Raw genomic sequence first — 26461 nt, 5'->3', positions numbered from 1 at the left:
CGTGGAACCATTAAGACACACCTGCGTCGACTAGTAACGGTGGAAGATTGTAAAAATAGCGATAAAAACTCGCTGGAGCTTAGGAAAACGGAAGGAAGAAGTTTTCTAGGGCGATGTAATGGAAGCCATATTTCTGGTGGACGTTTGTCTAACAAAGGAGTAAAAAAGCCACATCTTTTTGTAAGTCCTAGAACTAGCTTTTAAGGGATCCAATTTAGCAAACTTAGAGCCAAAAACCCCATGTTAAAACATGCACGTTAGCAAAAATACCAGGAATGTATTTAAAGCTTTTCATGGAAATAAAAGCTGCTAAGTCTGCATAATTTATCTGCATGATTTGCTCGATGATTTATTCGTCCGAACCACACCAAAAAAAGCTTACAACAGGCGCCTGGAGCTTCTCCTACCCGTCTATTCGAGATTTATAGCTACCCAACGTCCGTTTGGTAGTACTTTTATCTTTCCTTCTGGGACCACGGACACCCCCGAAAAGGGGATGGAGGGACTTAAAACCACACACCGCAATCATTGTCCTTTCTAATTGCAATAGATCACATATCTGTCTCACTTCGCCCAAAACGAGCTGGCGAGCTCGAGTTCGGTGCCACGCGATACGCACCCTGGGAGTAATAACTCAGTCAGCCCCCGGCCAGAACCACGTAGGCGAGGGTTTTCCTATTTCAGCTTTTCCATTCCGCACTGCAACTGATCGATGCGCAGCGCCCGGAGGACATTTTTGGCGTCGAACCCGATACCTGTCGGATCGTTTCGGTTTTCCCGGGTTCGTGCCGTTCAAGTGCTGTAGTTTAAGCTGAACAAAGAAATTGAAATAAAAGTCTGATACAACATTTGCATTCACTGCGACGGTGGTCGCTTTCATCGCTGTGGGCCTTGAGGATGGCCTGATGACTTACGTAAAGCGAATAAAATCCTACGAACGATAAACTTTTTGTGCCGAGTGAACGTCGATTGAGGCGTACTTGAGTAACAGTTGAAATTCAATTTTTCATTTTCTTTCAAAAAAAAACTATTCGATCTCATTGTTCAACCAGACAATATTTTCAGTTACTGCTCTCTTCTAAACACAGCATCTAACAACAACTTTATGTACTCCGCGTCCATCATTACCCAAGCACGCTAGCAGGTATGCACCACAGCAGAAAGGAGCACGCTTTGACGATACAGATTCGCCATTTTTATGTGAATTTCATTCATCAGGTGTGCCGTGCCGTTGTTAGGGACACCGTCCTGTCAAAATTGGCAGCTTTCCATCGTTGGCTTTTCCAAAATGGCTTTTACATAGAATAAAAATACAGCGTACTTACTGAACAAACTCTACTTGGCAGTTATGCCGAGATGCGAGTGGCATTGCTTTTGAATGATAGTAAAAGTCTACGGCATCGTGCATCGAGTTTAGATTTCCTGCTCCGAGTTTCCATGCCAGCACGTTGGTCATATTTCACAAAGCAGCTTTTCTCGTTCTCCAAGGAGCTTTGGTCCAGCTCCGGGCGCCATTTAATAGAGCAGAACTATTGAGGGAACATAAATAAGCTGTAGCCTCGTCGCCCTGTTGGTCGTAATTATACGTACTCAATCTGTGCGGTAGAAAATGTCCAATTTAGTTTTAATTGGTTTTTGATGGACCGTTTTCTGAGCTTCGATGCTCGTTGAAGCTCAAGTGCGAGTTTCTGGTACTTGGTGTGATGTGCATTCGCGAGGTGGTATTTTCCTTTTCGCGTTTGAAGCTTCCTAAGAGTTTGAATCCGTACCGTGTTTCAGGAAATATTTGGAACACCCTCTATTCGATGAAAGAAGAACAAACTCTTAAGAAACAATGAAGCTTTTGTGGTGAGAAGCTCATTCCTAAAATCACCGGTTTGTTCGTCCATAAAACAATAGTCACTGGTTAGCACTCCATCACGACCAACAAGAACATGATTCAATTACCTAAATATTATAGATATACCTGACAAGAGAAAGGTACAAACTAATAAAAATTCTCTTAATTCCATTGCATCTCGATTAAATATTTTAGAGCTCATATCCCTGAAACTCAATAGGCGTTTTTGTTGCACAGCGCCCTGAACTTTGAAAATGGAATTTAAATCTTTCTACGGTTGCAAGAACTCATCGAAACATTCCTGAGAGAAATGGCGCATCTTGGCCCACAGCGAGCAGACTTTCGGTTGTTTTACGTAACTAAAAACTAGAAACTAAAACTGAACTCCCGAATCTACGCGAGGAAACTTTCCTGTCGCGTTGGCTTTTGAATAGTAAGCAGCCAGAAATGAAGCCAAGGCACCAAATGCTCGCACCGGCTGACGGTGTGCAGGCCAAAAACTCAACACCCAGGGCCGGTTTTTGCTGCTTCCGGGCAGCCGAAAAGTTATCCTCTGCAAATTGAACAATGATTATGGTGCAGATTCGCAAAACTTCGGTTTGCGGACAAAAATTCTCAGGCCACCCGGGTGACACAAAATGGAAAAAAAACCTAAGAAAAGATTTGAATTGGGTGAAAAAGGGAAGAAATCCATTTGCTAGTATAGAAGTGAATTGTAAGCTATCTCTTCAAATAGATTTAATTTGCACAAAAATCAATCCATCAGCCGCCTGGTTTTATGCAATCCGCATCCCTCACTGTGCAACACATCGTGTGCTCTTAAGCCAGCTACAACAGGTCCCCAAAAGCGGGCCCAAATTAGTCGGCTCCACTTTATCTCACACCGTACAGTCAATATTGACGCGCCGTGCCCAGGTGCGCCCGTTTATGGGGCGGTCCAACTTTGGCAGCATGCAAACATAACCTCAAACAAACCGGCAACCGAGCGGACGCGCTGCCAGCCATCGGATGATGATAATCATTTACTTATCTTCGCCCAATGTCTCATTAAACGTTGCCTCCGCCAGCCCAGCTGTGCGCAAAACCGACACTTCCGGTAATTTTCATCCCTTTACAGCCCGGCTCCTTCGAAGCGGGAGTGAGATGGGTGTAAATGATGGCAAAAGAATGGCACAAAAAATGCCACCCCCAACCACGGAACGTGGTAATTAAAAATGTGTCAATAAAATTTCGATCCCACTTTGAATCGCCCGTGGGGGACTTTTGAACTTTTATCGCTCGAACCCGCGGCATCCTTCCGCTTCCGGACAATGACTTTTACACCGCACCTTGCGGGATTTTTGAGAAGTTCTTTATATCTCTTGCTCACAGAACCCTTTGCCCGAGCTGATAACGGTCGCTGGCTGAAGCAGGGTAGGTGGATGGAACTTTATGTGTTGAACTTTATTTCCTATCCCCTTGACCGCGGCCAGGGACGAGATGGCAATAAACCCTGCGCTGGTGCAGCTGCTCGAACGACTTAATTACGCCGCTGCAAGGCCGTCCAGGTTTCGGGGGTTTCTACCTGCTGCCATTGGAGCATTTCGAAGGCCGAACACATTACCCATTTACCTCATTTAAAACCGATTTACCTGTTGATTACTGCTCAATTGAACGCGCATTAATTGCCGCACCAAATCGGTAAAGGGTGCGGTCGTTTTTTACTTCTTAGTGTTCAACCAACCAAATTTTCGGTCCCCATTTCGCTTAGTACACCTTCATGCGCCGTTCGGTTTTCAAACGTTACTTTTCATGGTGGAGTTGGCGTTGCTAGCCGACAAGAGAAAAAAGGGAAATGAAACTCATAATGACCACTGGATTCAAATTCTCCGACAAAGAGAAGCCCGCCGGAGCAACCTTCAATTTAGGCGATGTCGCAAGCCACAACCGTATTTCGGGTGACCCGCATCGTTCGGGGCCGGCTCGTCGGTTCTCCAAATTACGTGACAACCGTGGTCCGAGGGTACTGGAAACGACTAAGAAGGCCATCTAAATTCAGGCTCGCCTCCGTTGGGATGGAAAAATCGCAGCAACCGTCGCTCTTGAATGAAACGGTCGAATGATTGTTTTTGTCTACTTGCTTCTTTTTTTTTTTTTTGAACGAGAACCAAAATAAAGCCATCCTGACCATGGACAATGTAAGCAACGAATGTCTAGTTTTCTTCTTAAATTTAGAGAATGTGAAGAAATGTAAAAAGAAATCTTTTCGCCTTCGCTTCGTTGTTCATTTTGACGGGCTTTCACTTTAAAGTAACATTTTCAAAAGCTTCAACTGTCAAAATCCATCGAAAATGAATTCTATCGCTTCTAACTTTTTGGCATATTTGTTCATTTGAAAAAACTGTAATAAAAACAAATCGTTATTTGCTTCTTTTTGTACCCAAAGGTGGATGCATTTTGATCGTGACATCATTTTCGAATGCACCGAATGAAGGGCATTCGGGCAGTTGAGTTTAATACTGGCATCATTCCACCCAGCACACCAGCTACTAGTGCCCCTAGGTAATTTCATTTCATTTCCATACCAACCATTACGGTGACCTTAGCTTTGAATGGGCTAGCGTATAAGAGAGGACACCATAAAAAAAACAACCTCAAACAAATTGATGCTCATCCACGTTGCATTCCACTGCTGCTGGTGTCCAAAAACTGCAAATGGCATTAAAGTTTGGAACGGATGGTGGAGGTGTTTATGGGTTTAAGTGGCGCACATCGAAGGGCTGCCACGAGTCGAGTGGGTTTCATTTTCTTTTTTTTTTTTTTTGAGTGTTCACTTCACCTGCAACCCATTTCAGCTCCTGCTATCGCCGCTCGGAAACACCCGAAACCCTTCCGGGCGGGAAATGAGGTGGGTGGGAATTTTAAATAAACGACAAAAAGAGGAAGAGGGAAAAAAAGCGGTACGACACCATTACAACCGAATGGTAAACCGCTCGTCTTTTTTGTATTCTTTTTGGGAAAAGCGTCCACATTCAATCGACACCGACGACACGTCATAGCAGCGGGCGGTGTGGACCTTGGCTGGTGTGTCGGTTCGGTTGGCTTGTAACCGGATTGGCTCTACGTCGAGTCGTTCCCTTGGTTCGGTTCGTCAGGTGCAGCACCGGAAACGTACGCAGCCCGGGCCGGTATAAATAATAAAACGGCACCGAACATCCTGCTCATTTCCCGGTTCGCGTGTGCGGGAAAGCTGCACGCTCTGCTCCGTTGTGTTTCGTTCCGATCGAAGAGGTAAAACGGGAAAACAACTCCACACCAGGCTCTAGTACTCGGTGCAAGAAGAGCCAGGAAAACTCGCATCCGTGTGTGGTGTAAGGATACATTCCCCAGCAAACGATACGCGGAAGTGTTGTTGATGGTTTTGTGTGTGAGTGTTTTTTTGTTGTTGCTCGTGTTATGTTTGGCTTTGCTTCGAACTTCTCTCCAAAGCTGTTGCCCTGAGTGCGTTAGGCTCCCGTGCCGAGGGAGAGCAAAGGGTGGATAATTCATCTCGATGGCATGGCCCCCGCTGAATTGTGAATGAATGCGTCCCGGGAGTATGTGAAATTCATGAGCTTTTCCGAGGAAGAAATAAAAATAACGCGAAAGTGTTGTTTACGAGTGACTTTTGTGAAGTGTGCCGAAGTTGGTCAAAACAATCGTTAAAGACTCGCGGCAGATAAATATAGATAAACGTTGCCTTGAGAAGCGTTGAGGAACAAACAAGCTAATTCAATGTTCAGATATTGAAAGCGAAGAAGATAATTCGTTTGAAAATGGCATACCTTGTTCAAACGGAAATGCGCCTATCATCGTCGTACGAATCATCTGTAGCTTCCACATAAAAACCAGTTATAGCACGCATAATTATGCACCATCACTCCCGGCCCGAACCAGAATGGCATACAATCAGTGTAATTAAATTCAGCTACTGACACACATTCACCGAACAGCCGGAACCAAAACCCCGGTGTCTAATCAACGGGGCTGCCGACAATTAAGCCAAATCGGTTGCTCGTGTCACTTAATTTGCGAACGATTCGCCGGATGGCACCGGTTTCCCATGCGATTGCACATTTATCAAACATTGACGTGGTTTTCCGATGAAGGAAGGAAGGACTTTAGGGTAAGGGTGTTGGAATGCGTGGAAGTGTAAATTTTTGGTCACATCACACGGCCACCGGCTTATCGTGACCGCTAATGTGCGTTATCAATCGAGTGGTACGGTACGGTTTTTAATTGATATGAATTTGCGTAATTTATTTCATTTGACACGCCTGGTTGGCGGTAAAAATACCAATAGTGGTAGTATTTTTTCAATCGATAAAACGTACCACAACATGGAAATGCCGGTTGGAAAAAGGCCAAAGTATGACTAATCTTGCATGCTAGCCAAAAGCCACACAGTTTTTCGAAAATTCTCGAAATTCATCCTAGTAGCCCGCTCATTTCAACATAAACCATTCACGATAGTAATGAAGCTCATCCAAGTTAACATAGCTTGGTATTGGTTGACATAGAAACTTTAGAAAAAATGAATGAATTTCTGTCCTGTCAGCACCACTTAAACATCGCCATCGAACACGACCGCTCATCGCCCTCAACCCTAACGAGTTCCTTCAACTTGCCGTTTGTCACAACGAAGCCAAATGATCGCTTTTCCGCATGCTGATTCGTGCAACCCTCATGAGACACTATCTCGAACGCGCTTGTTTTACCTATTCTCGTCACACACGTTCCAATTCCGCCTTAAAACAACACCGAAGCACCCACCGCAGCATGCACAGAGCCATCGATTTTAATCATATTTACGATGCAATTTGAATAAGCTCATCGGAAGCGAGGTGCCTCATTTTTGTACGGGGTTAGCAGCCCACCATCACCATCATCATCTTCTTGTTTTATTGCACGTTTTTTTGACCAAGTTTTCCCGCGATCTGTGTGGTAAATTTCGCAGAAAAGCTGCCTCCAATCGCGCTCGGTTGCATTTAGCGAAGCATCGCGGAAGCAGCACACAAAAAAAAAGACATTGCTGCACCGAACTGCGGTTGGGTTGGAAAATGCATGAAAAGCTAATGGCCTCCCGCGAGGGCCGCGCGAGTTGGATGTTGTTTTCCACCCGCCTCGGGGTGGGGTATTTTCTTTTTGTTTGTGTTCGCGTCCACCCGCTTGGGAATGTTGCCGCCAGTGTTGTGCTGTTGCTACCAATGACGGGCGGCGGTGACGCTTGGCTCGGGTTTGGTTCTTTTCTTGCCCTTCCACGGTATTGTTTGTTTGTTGCACTTGCACACCCCGCCCGATTGCACTCCCCCTTGGACTCTCCCATCCCCCGCTCGTTACCGGTGAGGGTTAAGTAATGCCCATTGCCATTGTGGAAGAAATATTGCGAGCCAAACCGAGCAGTAAGCCTTGCTGGGAAGAGACCGCCAAACAAACACCAACTTTTACCCAACATAAAACATTCAAATTGCCCCGTAATGCTTTATGTACTGCTGGCTGGCTTCTTGCTCCAGTTTTTTTTCCTTCTCTTTTTTCGTCTCGCTTTTGGTGTTCTCATCGCTCACCACTCCATTACCCGCAGGTCTGTAGGTCGGGATCGTGATTGAAAAATGTACGTGTAAATTACGTGTTTCTCAGGCACAATTTGACATTTCCTGATTGCACGTTGTGTACCAATTTTCGACCAAACTGGCAGCAATTTTCAACCCACCGTCGGCGGGCCACCCGTTAATGTCGCGTTAATGCACTGCGGCCTCACACCCTGGCAGCTACAATCGAAATTGTGACAAATGAGCACATCAATAGGAGCGGACAGTTTTCCACGGTCGCCGGCCACCCCCACCGGGTGGTTGTTGACTCAGACGCCCCTACGCAAAACCCAAGACAAACAACAAACGACCGCTTGTCATCGAAACGCGACCGAACCCTTGAACCTCAAAGTGATTTCACCGGTAAAGCTCAGGGCCTACCGCCCTTCAACTAGCCAATTCTTGCAAGATGGGCTAGAGATTAATTGGTGGAAGATTACCATTTGGCTGCCTAATCCTTTGTTGCTATCTCGTTCGCTTGTTCGCCTAGCGCCGATAAGTGCCGTGTATGCGAGCACCGTGATGACATTCGTGACCCGTTTGATAAGCTACCCTAAGCGGTGGAATGGGATGATTGCATCTAGCCACGCAATTTGTGTAGTGCATTTATCGCATTAACCCCTTCAGGTCCGATGTTTATCTTGGGTAATTTGGCCGCATACAAATTCACGCTGTCCCTTGCCGAGAGTCGTCAGGATGCAGCTGTTGATGGAACCTGTGCCATTTCCGAGCGAGATAAACCGCAACCATAACCTGAATATAATAGGCGCATTCGAAGCTACCGCAAGTTCGATCTGATTGGAATCGAATTCTCCGACGATGACTACTTCAAGGGCTTTCCCTTTGGCTGGCGTTACGATCGTACTTCCACCTAAACCAGCGCTTTGTTGTTCGCAACCATGATACTGGTGATGAACGGACTCGATCTTCCTCGATCGTACGGTGCCGTGGATGTTATCTTTTAATTGAAACGATTCGATTCAATGTCATGCGAGTCATCCGCACCATCGAAAGGGCTCGCAACTGTCCCGCTCTTGCCCCGCTCGAATGCAAATGCGATACGCAATGGCACACGGAAGCACCGATACGTTGAGTTTTGGAATGTTGGAGAACACTACACAACAAAAAAAAACAGTGAGCCCTTCTCCACCACAACAAAGCGCGCGGCTCATGTTGTGCTGTCGTCGGTTGTCTCTTTGTTGACGGTGCAGCGCCAGTGGTGTTGTGTTATTGTTTTAACGCAACGACACTTTCTTCGGCTCACAAACAGTGCAGCCTGTGCGGTCAGTCAGTTCTCAGGCTCCCGTGAACTAGTGCAGGTGGTGAACTCCTTCCAGCTACTAGGCTGCGTTCGGTGCACTCGACGAGTAGGTCTCACAGTGACACCGCAGCCGGTACGAACTATCTAGGACGCCCCTAGTTCCCTTAGTAACGCGGCACGAGCGAGGTCGACTGTCGACGGGTGATGGTTTTGCGCTAGCACTTAATTAATGAAGCACGATCGATTGGCCGCGATCGGTGGCCCCGTTGACGCCAGTTCTAAACCACGCTCCTGCTGCGATCTGGATCGTGTGTCGTTGTGTGGCTTCTTTTTTTTTGGCTCAAGTGTCACCAAACACTGTCGGCGTTACTTCAGCGTTGTGATCGGAGACGTACACGCGCGCGTGTCAGTTCGATCGCGATCGTGAACCCACGATCGTGCTGCTTCATTCATCCGACAGTTTCATTCGCATTCGCATCAGATAACAACAACAAGTACAAAACAAGGCAAACAAAACGCGACGGCCTAATGGATTTTTAATATGGCCGTCGGGCGAAAAATCGGGGCATGCTAAAACGCTCAGCGACTTAGCGAATGGTCGATGACCCGCGACACGCCGACCCAGTGATTCAAAATGGCAGTTACAGTGGGTTGTTGGCGCTGTCAAGTGCGTGCAAGATGAGGAACTGAGCAAGTGCGTGAGTCAGTAGCGTACGGACTTCGGTACCATCCGGAGACGCTAAATTGGTTCCGACGAAGATGAATCAGAACGTGAGCGCGCATTTGTTCTCAGACCGTGGGCATTCGTCGCGTCAGAAGGTGATGTATAACCCTTACGTCTACTTATCTATAGGTGCAGATCGTGTGTATCGCTTCATAAGCGGCAAAAGTGTTTTATTTAGTGCTTTCGTAACAGGCTGTAAAGTGTGAGTGGGTCCAAACGTTGTGACCTTTTCTGAACCAACCAAGTACTGTCTCACCTCTAGCCAGCTACAGCTGCTGGTGTTGGTAGTGCCAGCGACACCAACAGCCCGGCGTAATTGATTTACAATGGAATTGTGTGGTATCTAACTCGACGACGCTACCCATTTACAATCAATCGAGACAAGTTAGACAGTCTGCTGGCTTCATAATCCAGTGTGAACTAGTGCCCATTTGAGCACCATCGCCGGGAGCTCGTCGAAAGAAATCTCGTCTGCGTGGGTCAATTGGTGATAAGTGATTAGCATCCAGTAGCTCACCGAGAAGCAAGGGATACAAACTATCAGAAACCCCAAAAGCACAACCTCATCTGGCGCAATGGCACAATACTCGTCAGTGGCAGTAGCCGTCACGCTGTGGATGGGAGTTTTTCTGCAGAGCATCGTCACGATAAAGTAAGTAGGAATCTGTGAAGCCACTATTTCCACCACCTTTACTAGCTGGTGACGTACCTTGCCAATATGATAAGACGTCGATGTTGTGTGAAGCCACCGTCAACTTTATCTCGAGTGCTCGACAAATAGCGTACTAATAGCAACGCTTCCTGCAACGGTCGGTCGGTTTCTTTTCCCTTCTACCAAGATACCACCATGTCAGCGCGAATGTTGCCTCGTCGTGCTAAAGTTATAACAAGCTGTAGCTACCACAGCCCGGTCGCGTCTTTTTCGACTTTCCAGCGTTCCGGAGTGCCGTGAATGAGAGATAAATATTGCAAAACCGCGTTTCATTCATTCAATCATGCTTCATTCATCATTCAGCAGTCACTTTGTTGGGTTATTTTCCGCACCACACGGTGGCAGGAATGCTACCACCGCGTGGCACCAGCAAATTGGGAAGCGCTATCCTGGAGCCAGGCCATTCCCGTTACCAGGCAGTGCCCGGGGTTTGTTGACGATGAAATATTTTCATAGCGCAATATGTCACCCGAGCTCGGTTAGTGGATTTTCGAACGACGCCTGGGAAAGCTGCCAAAGGCAACACACTATCGCCCCGTGCCGAAACGGATAGTGTACGTGTTTGGTTCTCCGGCATGGTGCCACGTGGAACCGGTGGAAGTACACTCCGTTTGGCACCTTCGGGGCACACCAGCCGCATCCTAACGAACGCGGAAAGCGAAGGTACCAGCTGCCACGCTTATCACGTGTGGCAAATGTAGCACAAAAATGAACCACCCCGATTGGAACCGCTTTGCATAAACTGCATACATAATGGATTCCGTTGGCGAACGGGCACCCCGGAAGCCACCACTCTGGCCCTTCGAAGCCCCCCTTCGGTGGCATGTGCGCGTCTCCTGCTCGAAAGCTCGGCTCCGAGCAACTAACGCCACTTAATTACAATGTCAAAACTGTCAGGCCAAAACCTATCATCGCCAAGCGCTGTGTGAAGAAGATCCGACCTCGGGACGTTTGCTCCTTGGCCGTGCCGAAAAATAAAACATATCACACCGGAGGTTAACCGCTTCCGGCGTCCTGACAGAGCACCCACGTTTCCGGTCTGTGTGGTGACGTTCGGTGCACCGCGCTGACGTCGATTGTAATTTCCTAGCAACCGTGCTCAGCAGACGCCTGGATTGGAGCAGACTATCCTGCGAGCAAGACGAACGGAACCACCGGGACGGATGCCGATGTTTAATTAAATCTCAAAAACCCACCCGGCCGGAGGCGGACGGCTTCGTTGGACTTGCTCAATCCGTACTAATACCCGAACAGCGGCACCCACGTGGCCACCGTTTTTGGTGACGAACAGCAGAAGCTACGCCACGGATTATGATCTTAATTGAAGTAAATTTGGCACAATTAAACAACCGAAATTAATAATGAATTAATGCACCCGGGGTAGCCGGTACCGAGCGACGTCATTGCGCCGTAGGAGACGGCTGGAAATCTAATTATCTTGGAAGACAGTGGCCAACGCACAAATGGCGCATCAATCAGAGACCGAAGCGCCAACGCAGCGCGCTGATTTATTCTTCCTGGAAGAGGATGACATCGTTGCCAGCTGAAAAGTAACTGGTTTGTTGCTAGTCTCATTAGGGCTTGGCTTACTTTGACGGGCGGACGTGGCACTGAAATATTACCCAACTTGAGTAATACAAAATATTAAGTCGAATGACGTTTACACAGCACGCTTATTTGGGGATTTATTCGGCTTCCCGGGATATCAGTTACAGATTATTGATGTTAACATTGATAAATTCTGTCAGATTTTTACACGTTTAGTAACATCCAGTTTAGAAAAAAGGAATCCCATACTCGTTTGGGAACTTTTTGGATGTAAACGTACCTAAAGGAACAAAATATAAATATGATTACCGACGTAGCTAGTGAGAGGATTCATCGTTCTATGATTGGCATCTGACAACTCTACGCTGCTGATAATTTGTAACCGAAACATAATAATCCGTAACAACAACAAAAATAACCGACAACGAAAAAAGTGCACGCTTATGATTGATGGGTATTCAGGAAATACGGACACTCGAACTCGTTAGCGATAAATTGGTTATGAAAGCTGGCGCACTTCCAGCGCACCTGAGCACGTTTCGATTCTGAGAAAGATCACTTTGTCCAGATCAGCCGTAGAGAATTCTTTGAACTTTTCTATTCCTTCTATTTCTATTCCCGGCAGGTCGTTCGAGGTGTACTGGAACATACCAACGTTCATGTGCAATCAGTTTGGGCTCGACTTTGGTGGCGTCAATCGGACGTACTCGGTACATCAGAACAGAAACGACACGTTCCGGGGTAACGCCGTCTCGATACTGTACGATCCGGGAAAGTTTCCCGCGCTGCTCGAGAAACCCTCCACCAAAACGCTGTACAAGCGTAACGGAGGTGTTCCGCAGGAAGGCAACCTAACCGAGCATTTGGAGATATTCGAGCGCCACCTAGACGAACTGATACCAGATCGCAATTTTAGTGGTACGTTACGGAGTTTCAGCGACATCAGCAGATGTGTTGTAATGTTTTCATCTTTCAGGTATCGGCATTATCGACTTCGAGTCCTGGAGGCCTATCTACCGGCAGAACTTTGGCACACTGCAACCGTACAAGGATCTCTCGGTCAAGCTGGAAAAGGATCGCCACCCGTACTGGTCCGCGAGTCATCTTGAACGAGAGGTGCGTAAAATGAGCTAATTTATTTTGTTCGCTCCGAAATGGTACCTTTTTCCGAGGTACGCCCGTCCATAATGGGATCGTTCTCCGGATCCACCCCGTTGCTGGCAAAACCTTTAAACCCATCGGTTTGTGCTCCATCCGTGGAAGGTTTGCAAGTATAATAACGTTGTCCAGGGGGCCAAAAAAACACGTAGCCCACGTCACTCTCGCAGTCCTTCCTGGGTGCGCTTTTATGGGAAAAACCACCACCCATTTATACGTTCGGTCGGTTCGATAATCGGCGAAGAATGGAAGGATGATTGCCGAAAAGAAGTAGTAAGCCGGTCTACGCTTCATTGCGCACAAAGGTACCGCGGCCTCCATGGAGACGCCATTTCAGGGCGTGCCGTTGTCTGGGACGCCGTGCTCGGTTTCAACCCCTTTATTGAGGGCTTCCTCTAATGGCCCACGCGACCTCTTCCAGCAAGCATCAATCGCCTGCTGGACGTACGGAGAAGGAAAAAATGCACACACACACACACATACACACATACACTGAATCGCACCGATGATCATCGACGTCATCTTCCTAAGTGCCCCAAAAGGGTCACTCGGAACTGGTGCACGGAACACACGCCACCCAAAGGGCGGTGGAAAATAAATGAACGCACAAAAGGACGCCCGCCAACGGATCGGAGATCCCAAACCCGGGTGGGGGGTGGAATTATTCCGGTGCTGGGGGCTTCGGGATCGTTCTTTTTCCGTGCTTCCCGGCATCATAAATATGCGGAAATCATGCGTGACCCGGCCAGTGACCGAGGGCCGGGCCACTCTGGTGATTTGTTTACTGTGCACAAACCCCTTTCATGGTTCCGTTCCGGGATGCAGTGTGGCTTTTTATTTGAGCAAACTTTGTGCCTGTGTTTGCCCGAACGGGAGCACTTTCATCGCTGGGTGAAGCGAAAAATTGAGCTAGCGCTATTTCTAGAAATTGCAACATTCGATGGTGAACTTTTCCAGCCAAGCGATGGCGCTTGCTGAAGCGAGCTCCGATAAAGGTATCTCACGCTTAACTTTCTAACTAGATGTCATAAATTCCGATCCTTCGTGTTTTCCATTTTCATTTCGACTCTATCCATCTGGTCCCTCGCTTTGGTCCATCCCATGCCAGTTGGGATTGATTTATACAACCGTGTGTCCCACAACAGGTGTTCCGGTGGAAGGAGTAGCTTTCCACTTCGTCCCGATAACCGTTACAACCGGGAACCACTATCCGGGAAGAGATCGGGCAAACTTCGTCCGGTCCAACCCACCGTAATCCTTCGGGGAATTAATTGGTCCAGCAGCCTCAGGTTGCTTGGTTATCACTCGGTCTTGACGACGGACCTCGGAAAAGTGGCATTCAGCAGTGGGGACGAAAAATACGACGACAGCGACATAACTTTTTTTTTATCCGCTGCGCCATAAACTCATCCTCGCTCTTCGGTGAGCAGGAAATAAAGAAAAGGATTTGAATCCTTTACCATCAGGGGGTTCTTCCCGGGGTGAACAAAAACGAGGAAAACGTATCCACTCGCCCCAAGCGATCGTGGAAATGGTTTCCTTTCTTTTTTGCACCTTCGTTCTATTTTCATTTTCTTACTCCTGTTGCGTCGGTAGGCGGCACCATGCTTACGTGTTCACATCCTTACAGCTCATTTACCTCGCTGGAAAGGACACCCGAAAAAAAAAGCCAACCGTGTGACAGATGAAGCCCCAATTCGGGGAAGGCCTCTACCATACATACCGGGGTCGAACATGAGCTTTCATTTCTTTTTTTTTTTTGCCAAGAGCGATTTCCTTCGCTTTAGCATTCTTCCAACATTGATGAATAAAAAACTACTATAAATAAAATTGTTTCTTCCGAAGACGGGAGAAAGTGGGATTGCAAACAACCAAACGGGACCCCAGCGGTGAGTTGGAAGCAAATCCTACATCAAACCGACATTTCCCGATTTCATACCGACCGGTCCTGGGTGCCTTTTTGCAGGTGATGAATAACGATCATCATCCGGAGTCCTTAATTGAGAAAGTTTCTTTTTTGTGGCCCCGTCCCGGAAGGATCGATGGCTTTCGCATCGTGCGTCCTTTCGTTCACCGATCCATCACGGATTGCTGTTCCGTTCCGTTCAGCTCTTCAAGTGACCCGATTGAAGTGAACCGGACAGAAAGGTGTTCTTTTAGTGCCGGCTGGAAAGTGTAATACACCGGAAAATTAAAATCATATCCACGGAACCTGCTCCTCAGGGCCGATTGATATGCGGATGGATATGTCGAGAAGCTCCTTCGCTGGACGGTATCGAACCATACGGATATCGATTGGCTTTGTAACATGACTTTCCTGGAGAAAGGATGCACGCTTCAGATGAATACTTGAACGTCGAACAACGTTTGGTGTGTATTCCTGTTGTGATTGCCGTCACAGAAGAGTGGCTTTCACTGCTCCAACGAAGTGAGAACATTAGTTAACAAAGAATTTAATTTAATCAAATTTAAGTTGAACAATTTAATTTAACTTTCAATATTTACCACTCCAAACTTTCGTCCACTTCTTCTCGCTTATTGGAATAAAACAAAACTTCAAGCTCGTTTCGTCTTCCACCGACGGATGTGTATTTATTGATCTTCTTCAATTCGCTGTAATTGATCAAAGACCAAACAATTAAAACTCTCAGCGTTCGAACGTCGGCACGTGCGGTGAGAAGAATTTCGCTGCTGAGAAGCTCAGGCTAGGGACTGGAATTCGCTTGGTACACAGAACTGTTCCACTAAAACCACTAAAACTCCTTCGGCGAACTTTCCCAGCGCAGAAAACCACCTACCAATGTCGGGCGTACGGTGGCACGTTTTTCCTTGTCACTCGTCAAAAGGTCACGGTCGTTAGGTCAGCGAGTGCGACCGAAACACGACGAATTACAGATTTTTATTATGTCTCCCGAAAAACGCTGCTTTCCTGTCACTCTCCACTGCCTGTCGGCTCGCTGAGCTGGAGCTGAAGCTGGTCAAAGGTCAACCAATACGAAATACGGTGTCGCAAGGGCTTCAAGCTTTGCTGTCGCGACAGCTCCCTTTTTCCTTGGCACGTTGTTAACCGGAACATTTTGTGGCCTGAATCGATTTTCCTCCCCCATTTTCCACCAGCGATTGTGGTCTGGTTCGTCCGGGTCCTGGGTTGCTTTCGGGACACAAATTAATGGTCAAAACGAATGAAGGGTGTGTGTGTGTGTTGGGGAATGTAAAAAAAAATATCGAATCCCTCCCATTACATCACTCCCAACTGTCATCCCGGTAGAAGGTAGACTGTCAAATGTCGGGGTGGGCCTGACAAGTTGTATTTGAAATTGCTACGCGCTGCCGGTGGAAAATTAGATCGGAAAACTATTCCCAACCGCTGACGGAGGACCCCCCCATTTGCCGGAAACCGCAAAACCCCTGGAGAGGAAAAACCGCGAACCAGGACATGAATAAAACGCGCTGGTCGGTGCGGTGTAGTGAGGCTCCACCGCGTGACGGCGCAGTTTGGAATGGGTTACGAAAGCTCCCGTGCAGAAGCCATGATTTTTGTGCGGTTTTCTAGCGGGATGGAAGACCATTTTGTCGGAAGGCTCTTTAGCTAGCCGGACTTACCAGGAGATTAATTTTTACGAAAAAAAAAATCTAAGCGGATTGTAACCACGATTGGTTAGGGTGTTCGATGTTAAAAGTTTCCAGTAATTAGTGTAATACGCTTGGGTTTTGTGCGTCCATCATTAGTGCTTATAACGTCGAAGTCTTCTAATGGCTTCGTATTTAGTGTAAAATTATTAAATATTTTTTATGGTATCTTCGAAGGAGATCCTAGTTTCAAAATCTCTAAACGCCATATTATTTATTGAGTGCAAGGTGTAATTAATTACTAAAATACTCTTCCAACCACATGCGCCTACTGATTGAGTGATCGTTAATGTTCGAACCTGCCGAGCGCCTGTACCCGGAACGGCTTACCAATTGTTTATGAACTTCGGTTTCGCTCCTCCATTCTGCTGCCCTGGTATCCTCCTTACTTCTGCACTTAATTTTCCCTTCCGGCCGAGTTCATTACAATTTCTACTCGGCGAAACTTTGCCCTTTGCGCAAACCCTTGCCACGGTCTCTTCATTTCGACCCTTAAAACGCCCGACGCAAAACACCGGCGGGGAGTCCAATAAAACTTAATTAATATCTTTTACGATATTAGTTTTATTGCCCGATGGTGAAATGGTGATAAAAAAACAGCAATTGGAAGAGTCACCACCGGCAAGCCGGAATCTAGGTGCTAAAACTGGCGAAGGATCGGATGTAAGGAAGTTCCACTCGGGAGAGAAAAACGTCCTCCCGAAAACTGCAAATTGCTCCCGTACAATCCCCTTGAGCCACGACAACGCGGCTAACTGCAAAATATGACCGAAGGAGTTTGGAAGCTGAAAACGACTCCATTTTTATTGCTATTTTTCGTTTCGCTTTCACTTCAGCGGAGAGTGTAAGGAACGCTGGGGAAAGTTAGTTTTTCCAAAATGGTACAGCGTAAAAGGTCACTTACCTGTTTGTTTTTGGACGGAGACTGAAAGTGCTACATTGTTCATTTATGATCCGACAAGCGGGACTACATTTTGATTATGTTTTGCTATCTTGCCGTAAACTATGTTGACCAACTTCGTTAAAACTTTGGCAAATATTAGCCGAAGAACATTCTTTGCACACTAACGACGAACGAACGACTAACTACTGGTCTAGTTTTTATAGAGTCGTTTCAATTTAGCTTACACCAATAAATTTAAAAACAAATGACACAATTCAAACCCACAATATTACCCAATAAGAAACCATTTACTTTTGTTAAATCGAAAGTTTCGACTCTTTTGCAGTAGCACTCATTGAGTTTTTCCGTTTCTTAACAATGGATAGGAAAAATGAATGTAAATGCTTTCCTTCTCCTGAAGCATTTTTTTACCGGAAATCGTCCCACACCGGCCTGGCCTGTATCGTATGTTGATCGGTTTTCCCACCGAAATGTCGTTATCGTTTTTTGGAAGCAAATTTCACAATGTCTTCAATAAAGGTCGGCCATATGGCCGGTATGCGACAACAAAGGCACAGAACGTGTATCGCAAGGCACCGAGTGCTTCCGGAAGCACTCCTACTTCCGGTGGCCATATTTCACACCGAGCACCAAGCAAGCTTTTCCCAACGCGTGCCCCCAATTTCCCAGCTTGCTTGTATTTCCATCCCCGTGGCCGTTTGCATCCGGCAGGATCAATGCAACTCTGTCGCCTCGGCTTCGGCCTCCACATTTGAATGGCGATCTTGTTCTTTTGGGTATGAAAAAGAGAAAAAGAAGGTTAAAAACGCCCAAAAGCACAGAAGAGCCCAAGCGCTTTTCCCAAGCGCACTGGGAGAGGGTCGTATATTATCTCACCCGAACACCGGACGGACACTGTAAAAGCCAAACATAACCTCAAAACCGTGCGAGCACGCTGGCATCCCACAGTCGGGCTTAAAAGCTAAAAAAGTGCCATCCCTTGGGAATGTGCTGAGCGAGAGAGAGAGAGAGAGAGAGAGAGGGAGAGAATCCTCCAACCTCCAAGCATCCCCCACTCACCCACCTTACCAGCAATGCGGGCCATGGGATGGAAAACTTTCTATCTCGAATGGTTCGCTTGGTTTCATTTATTTATTCACTCACCGGGTTTCTCGTTCTTTTTTCTCTTCACATCGTTTCTTCTCTCCTGCTTTGGCACACTACTTTCAGGCGACGCGACGCTTCGAAGCAACAGGACGCGAGTTCATGGAGCGCACCCTGCTCCTGGCGAAACAGCAGCGACCCCTAGCGGCCTGGGGTTACTATGCATTTCCGTACTGCTTCAACATGAACGGCGGCGCAAACGGTGGCCGGGAAAACTGCACCCCGGAAGTGCAGCGGGAAAACAACCGGTAATACGGGCGTGCATCCTTCGCATCCCTTTTACAGCCCTTTTGCGATAGTTCCCACCAGCGCTATCGTACCCTGCGAGCGCCCTTATCAGCGACCCTCAGCCACCGTAAATGTCCCGGTTCCACGCTTTCCACGAAACGGGCGCCGAAAAACGGCACGGATCCGTGCGTTATCCTTCCGACGCCTTTACTGCTCCCGCTTTACATGCCGTACTTTCCGAATGAAAACTTTCCGAGCACCTATCAGGTGGTGGGCGGTTTGGCACCACCTACCCCACCCACCAGGACACTCGACCGTGTGGGAGGAATTAATAAATTATCGCCAACTTTCAACACTTCACGAGGGGCCCCTTCTCAACCCGGTTGTGGTGGCTGGGGAAGCTGCAAATTACGAGCCAACCGACCCACCCCCGGTCGGGTCCCGGTTGAAACAAATAGATTGCTTTATTGTTCTCCGTTTGGGCGGTGACGCCTACGGCAGGGCAGCTTGCCAGACGATTGTCTCGCCGGTTGACAGAAGTAACCCGTTTTAACCCTTTGAGGAGGCGCTCAAACATTTCCGGCAAATTTCGCTTTATTTTCGAATGTTTTCTTTCGATTCGCTAAAATGCCAGATCTCGTCCTTTTCCACCAAACGTTTATTTCTTTCGTTTACATCCTGATGCTCTTCTCGCCTGATCACGCAAGGGTTACCGTGAATTGTTTCGGTGCAAATTTTCACCCGCCGGTTTATAATCGGACTTTTATCCCTTTTCGATTCGAGGCAATACCTTCCGAGGCGCTTCGTGCTCGTGTACACATTTTCCACATTGATGCGTCCCCCCCCCCCCCCCCCCCGGAGAGGCTCCGTGCGGATGGATCCAGATCCGCAAGGATCCGGAATTCCTCCCGAGCCCATAAAATATCAAACGATAATCCTTCTTTTGTGGAACCGTGGAACGCTCGCAGCAACATTGTTTGCATTCTGCCAGCGAAGCGACCTTTTTCACCGTTCACCGGGCACATAAACCGAGTGTCCCGGTACCATCGCTTCTTGCTCACGTATCTGCTCGTCTCACTCTCGGCAGGATCATGTGGCTGTTCGACGGATCCGACATCGTCTTCCCGTCCGTCTATCTACGCCAGAAGCTGTCGCCCACCGAACGGGAGCAGCTGATCCGAGGGCGCGTCCGGGAAGCGGTCCGAGTGGCAGGACGTACCATCGGGTCGAAGCCAAGGCGCAAGGTCCTGACATATCTGCGCTACGTGTACACCGACACCATCGAGTACCTGACAGAGGTGAGTATGGAGCCAGGGTTTTTTGCACGGCGTTACACCACTGCTCTCCTGCACCATAACGGGGGAGAGATAGGGATTTTGTTTCAGAACCCACTTTTTCCAATCAACCGGACTCATGAACAAATTCGCAACAACGTTCGGACACACTGCCGGTGCATCGCAGTAAAATGATACGCCTGTTACAAACACCCAACAGCTTGACAGCCAGACCTGAAGCGAAGCGAGTCTAGCAAGTGTCGGGTCGATTTACACCACCTGTGGAACCCAATGGCACCGGAAAAGAAAACACTCTAGTGGGAGTTATTTTGCATACGGGACGCCCGGCTCGGGAAACGGATTTTGATGGTTCATATTCCATCATGCAGGGCAATATCTCGTGCCGTTTGCACGAGCGTTCAAGAGCGAAACAATTCCAGGGCTCTTCCAGGGCTCTTCCAGGGCTAGAAGCAATCCCTCGAGCGGATTGTTTTAATATCCGTAATGTATTCCAGAAACCATATGCTGATGGCTCACGTCACTGTGATGCGTTTGCTGTGATGGCCTTCGTTGAGGAAAAGCAAACGCTAACGGTTGCCTTCAAGCGAGCGAAGAGGGAATAAAATCCCCTGGGACCCGTTCACCTTCAAACACCACGAAAATAGTAGCTCCTCGGATGTAGTAAACCGATAACGAAATTTACACAGTTTGCTTCTCCTTCTGACGCACCGCAACACCGTAAATAGACGGAACACCCGGAAGTGCAAGTGCATGGTCGCATGGTCACCCGCTGTGCCAAAGCACTTGCTCCTTGCTGAGATTGAGAGATTGTGTGCAAGTGAGAGAGAGACAGAGAGAGAGAGAGAGAGCAAACAAGTGAGAGCCGGTGAAAACGAACGCTTGATTAAGGTCACCGGAAACTTTCGCACAAACTCAATTACGCCAACCCACCACGGTGCAGGGTATCGAGAACATCCGCCGAAGGGATATGATAAGCATTAAAAGTTGTGCGCTACAGTAGGGCCCGTGAAAAAAAAAAGGACGAAGACACTGAGTTCGTAGATTTCACGGTTTTGTTCCTTTCCACGGCCACAAAGAAACGCTGCGGAGACATTGTTAGTTTTTACTGCCAGGACGTCAACGTTTCCGCACGCGATGTTTTCGCGCGAGTTGGTGAGCGGTTTCTTGGTCTGCTTCTCGACTTGAAGCTTATTACTATTTTCAACTCAATTTGCCGCCAGCCGCTTCTGAAACGCGCTCGTTCAATGCCGCAGCTATCGTGCGATTAATTTCCTCGAGGATGCTGCGATAAGAAGCAAAACGCCAGTCGCCCCCATGCTTGGGGTCACATTTCAAACGCGAAAGACTACGCTATGCAAACCCATCCGGCATGTCAGGCTGGGACGTGCGAACACCGGGACAATCGGTACAGTGTCCCGCCGGGACACAAGCGGATGCTTCGTTGGTGTCCAGGCATGCCATGATACGCTATGGGCGAACTTTTTAATTATGTTCGCCTCGTTCTGCCCCGGCTGAAACTTGAGAACCGGTCCGGATCCGTCCGGCGTCGTGGCGTCGATACATCCGCCCACGGGAACGATCTTCCTTTTGCCGAAGATCTAAGCAAAAAACAAACCACCGCTGGCAAAATACAACGTGAAATTTGACGACAACAAAACCGGACGTGACAAACGCTCGTTTCCTGTCGTGCCGTTCCCGTAGGTTTTCATTCGCATCCTTGCTTGCTCTTTGTTTTGCAGCTGTACGATCTCTGAAGAATTGAGTTTTAATTTCCCCTGCTGGGTAGTGGGTTGGCTTTGCGCTCTACTTTGGTTATTAGCGTTTTTTTTGCTCACTCCATTTTCGTTTGTTTGTGGATGCTTGCATTGGTTCAAACGGCGCTTTTTTTTTTGAGTTCTAGCTAGGGAATACGATGAAATTGGGACTGGTTTTGCGAATCGACACGTGTTTCATCCACATCCACATACGGATATTTGCTTTCTATCGTCGCTTGAGAAATTTTCTACAAACTCTTACTGGTCGCAAACGATCCCGCGCTATTTTTATCATCAAACGCACGAGATTGGTGTCGTAAAAAAAACGAAACACATTTAACGGTTTGGCAAACTTAGCCGTGTCACCTTTTAGCGAGGTGTTGGGAAAACTTTGCCCACTTACCCCCATCGACCTAATGACCTGGAGGTCTCGAGTGAGGGTTGCAAAAATGCAAATTTCTAATTGCACTCCGCTTTTTCGGGTCCTGCGCGCAGTTGTCGCACCTTGGGAAGGGCAAATTTTATGGTTTATGTTTTAGTTCTTTTTCTTCGCTTCTCTTTTCTTTTCTCCACCCTGAGCACCGGTGGGTGGTGGTGATAAAAAAGCAATGCATGCATACCACGAAACTGTCAAACCGATTAGCTGGTCAAAGACGTTCCAAGTTTCGCTCAAATTGGATTGAAATTGGACTGGGACCGGGTGCTCAGGTTGAAAGGCGTTTTTTTACTCTATTATTTGAAGAAACGCTGTATTAATTATTCCATTTTTTTTGCTGCTATTCTACCGCCTCTGGAAATCTGACCGAGCAGAAATTTGAATGAACAAAATTGAAGCGTTTTTACGGGAGTGTTCCAACGCAAACCCTCCCGAAAGATACGCGCCCGTGCAAGGGTCAAGCGTTGACAAAACTTGAATGAATCTGAATATTTTACGGGTTAGCTGATTTGCTTTGTGCCGCAGGGCGGCTGGTTGCAGGTTTTATTTTAGATTTTTAAGCAGAAATCCTTCTTGTGAGCAATTTTTCTTGCTGCAGCACCACAAGTTTCTAATTATATCTCAGACACAATCGAATCAGGCGCGCCGAATTATTTTTTGTGGCTTCACGACAAAAACAAAGTCTAGATCAAATTAAAACCCCATTTATCCCCAAACCCGTGCTAATGCAATAATAATGAACAAGCGAAACTTTCCCAAGCGCTCATGTTGGAAATTCAATTTCCCAACCGAACGAGCGGTGACGTGATCCTTAGCGCTCATTCCCGAGCCTTTATCATTTACTGCCCGCCTGCCAACGATCGTGCGGTGCGGGCGGGTTGTACTCAGCGAATTTCCATTTGTTCTCATTATCCACTTCGAATAAAACACACAGCGTGATTAAGCCCGTTTCCTACGAACCAAATCCACTTGGCACTCCATTTCCGGTTACCGTGCCGGAAATTATGAAACTATTACGTTTTGGTGAACCTGCCGGGGATCCGTTGCTGAACATTTTTCTTTGTTTCTTCTTGCTCTGCAAATGCAAACGCAGGAAATTTTAATAGTGCATTGCTGTGCGAAAATTAACCTTTGTAGAGGATTCAGATTTTTTTTATTGCTGCTGCAGGGAAAAGTTTTCTCCACCATAGAAAAGCGAGAGTTCGGCTTTAGTTGAGTTGAGTGCGGTGCGGGTTTTTGCAAACAAACAAAATATTCACCAACGCTGCTTAAGAGAAAACAAGGTGTGAAAGTTTGCTCTAAAATTTTAGTGCGATTAGTAGCATTAGCGGTTGATCGCGCTCAAGTGAGGTTTAGTGAAACAGGTTCAATTAAACATTGTTAACAATCCCATTTTCAGTAGAAATGTTATCCGTAAAATTGGTTAATTTCATGTTCTCAAACATACGCTTTTATACTTATAGAGTGACTGGATTAACGCGTTGGCAGCGATGAAGAGTACCGGATCTGATGGTATTATCCTCTGGGGTAGCTCGTTCGATCTTAACACCCGGTATGCATGTTTCTGAACGACAAAAACCATCCGTCTTATCTCACTTTCTCCGATTGTAGACAAAAGTGTACCTCATTCAAGGTGTACTTGGACAACACCCTGGGACCTGTTTTAAGCTCTCTCCAGCCGCGGTACATGGTGGCGAACTTGCCGAAGCCATCCACCTAGCCGATGGCCCCACATCAACCATAGATAGTAGTTACGGAAGCTGATCGGAACCACCGGCGATGGCAACGGGGAATGCTAGCGAGCAAGGAGTTCACTATTTATGCAGGCTGTTCGTTTTGTAAAATAGAATTATTCTTCTTTTTATCGTTGTGCTGTAAAACGAAAGGATTTAAATATACACATCAAACATGGCTTGTTTAATATATTTATTCTTGGTTGTAACTAATCATACCTGACTTATTGTAAATGAGAAAAAAAATCGTTACCTAATCCCTCCCTAGCACATTGCGCTTAAACCGCTCAATTTTCTGCACATCTCAGTTCCCATCGTGAAAAGTAGAGCAATCAACCCACCAGCTGCATGTGAGCGCTCTGTTTAGCATCTACCCAATCCGAACATAAATTACACTCAGTACATTAAGCGCCCATAACGTTACGCGGGTGCAAATTTAAACGCGTTTCCGAGTACTTTCCGGGCCCAAATTAGCTTCCCGTTCCCGCACGCAGCTGTCTCATAAAAAATCCGTACCATTCCGCAGGACTCTAATGATGGAGGTCCGCTGGATGGCTGCAACAACAGCACACGGAGAAAAAAAAACGGCCCCACATTTGTAACACACCCGATAAAAAAAGCCCATTTCCACATTCAACACCCGCCAATCGGGAGGGATTCGCTCTCTCCCCAGTGAAGGTCCTTCCCATGAGGGCACTTGGCACGTTGCTCGCCAAATCTCGACCACGTACGCGCACGGTACGATAATTAACTGCCATGATAAATGATCGCCTCGCCTCGTAATGCACTACAAATTGGAATTGGCTTTGAAAAATGGGCTTTCGTCGGCCATTAGCTCGGGCGCGTGTGGAGCTAGAGAAAATCAAATGTTTTTGCCTGTGTGAAGAGAAGCAAAACATACACACGCCACTTACATTATCACCCCGGTACTCGAAATTGGGATATTTCCGGGACAAAAGTAATCTTTCATTCGACTTGGCGTGACTCAAAAATCCAATCCCGGGAAGCGAATCACGAATTGGCTATGTAAATGTTCCTGTTTTTCTCGCTCTCGTAGCAATAGAAGTTCTCTCGAGTTGCCTGAAAAATTTCCAATAACAACCACAGAACGCGAACCTAACACCAAAACCTCCCACCTTTCGGGCGAATGCAGCTATTTTCTATTAGAGAAGCTTTCAGCGAAAATCTTGTCAACCGATACGAGCTGTCTCCAAATTTGCTTCTCCCAGCCCCCAAACACCGGCTTTTCTTTGTCTTACCTGCACAAATCCACCGTAGAATAGATCCATCGACTAGGTGACAAATCCAATCACCAATCATCTCGGATACACGCCCCGGGTTGACGAGTGATGGGATTTACATTTCAATATCCATCCCGACCTTGCTTTACATGCCCGGTACACCTCTTCGGAACTGGGCTGGTGTCTTTTGACAAGGGTACGAATTCTTCGCCAAATATACTCCCCTGGAGTGCGTCACGAGCGCACGCCTACCGGTGTCGGTGAAATTTGATTTACAACCGGAGAACAACGGTAAAAAAAACAGCCACATCATCTAGGGTTCGGATTGCGCTCGATTGTTTGGTAGAGCTAAGAGGGCTAAGACGAATCCTGGGTATCATCTTGGCTTGTTTTACTGCCTGATGCAATCGAGATTTTTTCTGATGCTTCCTTAGCCGGAGCGTACTCTAGAGCTGCAGGCAATTTCTATCGAACGGATCCACGAACGGTTAATAAACCAAACATGCACAACGATCGTCTCCTTAAGACAGCATGCAGCATAAGTGCGGAGAGAATTCCGTTTATCTAGCTAACATAGTGTCTGACGGCGCGACGTCCCAGTGACATGAATCATGCAGGCGAAACAATTTAACGACCGTGATTGCTTATCGCTGAGTCGCCACCGACGAAACACGTTGTTTTCTGCCGGCTACACAATTTGAAACTTCTGCCAACTCGTCAGAACAGCGTCTACGATCAGCGATCGACGAGCAATTGTAGACTATAGCCAAAGCTTTTCGCCCGATGCCAGACGCTCTAGACGGGTTGGGTTTTATTTTTATGTCGCCATGTCGATACCAACTTAATTTCTACATCCCCCTTTAGACAACAAAAATCAATCAAAAAGCCAATAAATGAAGCAGAAACGCTTTCTGGCTGGAGAATGAAATTCAGTTTGTACCTCACGCTGCACCAACGTGGCGTTCTCCAGCCAGGATTTCAACTCGAGTTTCCAGTAAAGAACCACTTCAAAGGGCACAAAGCTAGATGCAAACAAAGGCACCCGTACGGAAATAAAATTACGTTGCAGCAAAAAAGCAACACCGCGTTGCTGCACGGATCATCCTGCTGCATGAGTCACCGACCGGAAGTGCTACGAAGAAAATGGTTGCTGCAAATCTAATTTCCAATCTGCCTGGGCGTCCGGGAGAAAGTGGTTGGTTTTCCGTTTTGTTTATGCCACTTACCGGCAGGATCCGACAGAACAGG

At 47.3% G+C, this 26461-nt stretch overlaps 1 protein-coding gene across 1 annotated transcript; it reads left to right on the top strand.

Annotated features, from left to right (window-relative positions):
• Positions 1 to 9860: 9860 nt before the first annotated feature.
• On the top strand, positions 9861 to 24146 carry LOC128721874 (hyaluronidase Tab y 2.0101-like). The gene is made up of 7 exons (XM_053815674.1): positions 9861 to 10083; positions 12317 to 12609; positions 12668 to 12807; positions 18593 to 18774; positions 19842 to 20052; positions 23703 to 23791; positions 23851 to 24146. Exons 1-7 carry the CDS (start codon positions 10007 to 10009, stop codon positions 23957 to 23959), a joined length of 1101 nt encoding a protein of 366 aa, XP_053671649.1. The 5' UTR covers positions 9861 to 10006; the 3' UTR covers positions 23960 to 24146.
• Positions 24147 to 26461: the final 2315 nt, after the last annotated feature.

Source organism: Anopheles nili, chromosome 2 (genome assembly GCF_943737925.1).
Source record: "Anopheles nili chromosome 2, idAnoNiliSN_F5_01, whole genome shotgun sequence".
NCBI lineage: Eukaryota > Metazoa > Arthropoda > Insecta > Diptera > Culicidae > Anopheles > Anopheles nili.
Note: the sequence above shows the minus strand (reverse complement) of the source record. Positions and strands in the feature narration are given on the sequence as shown.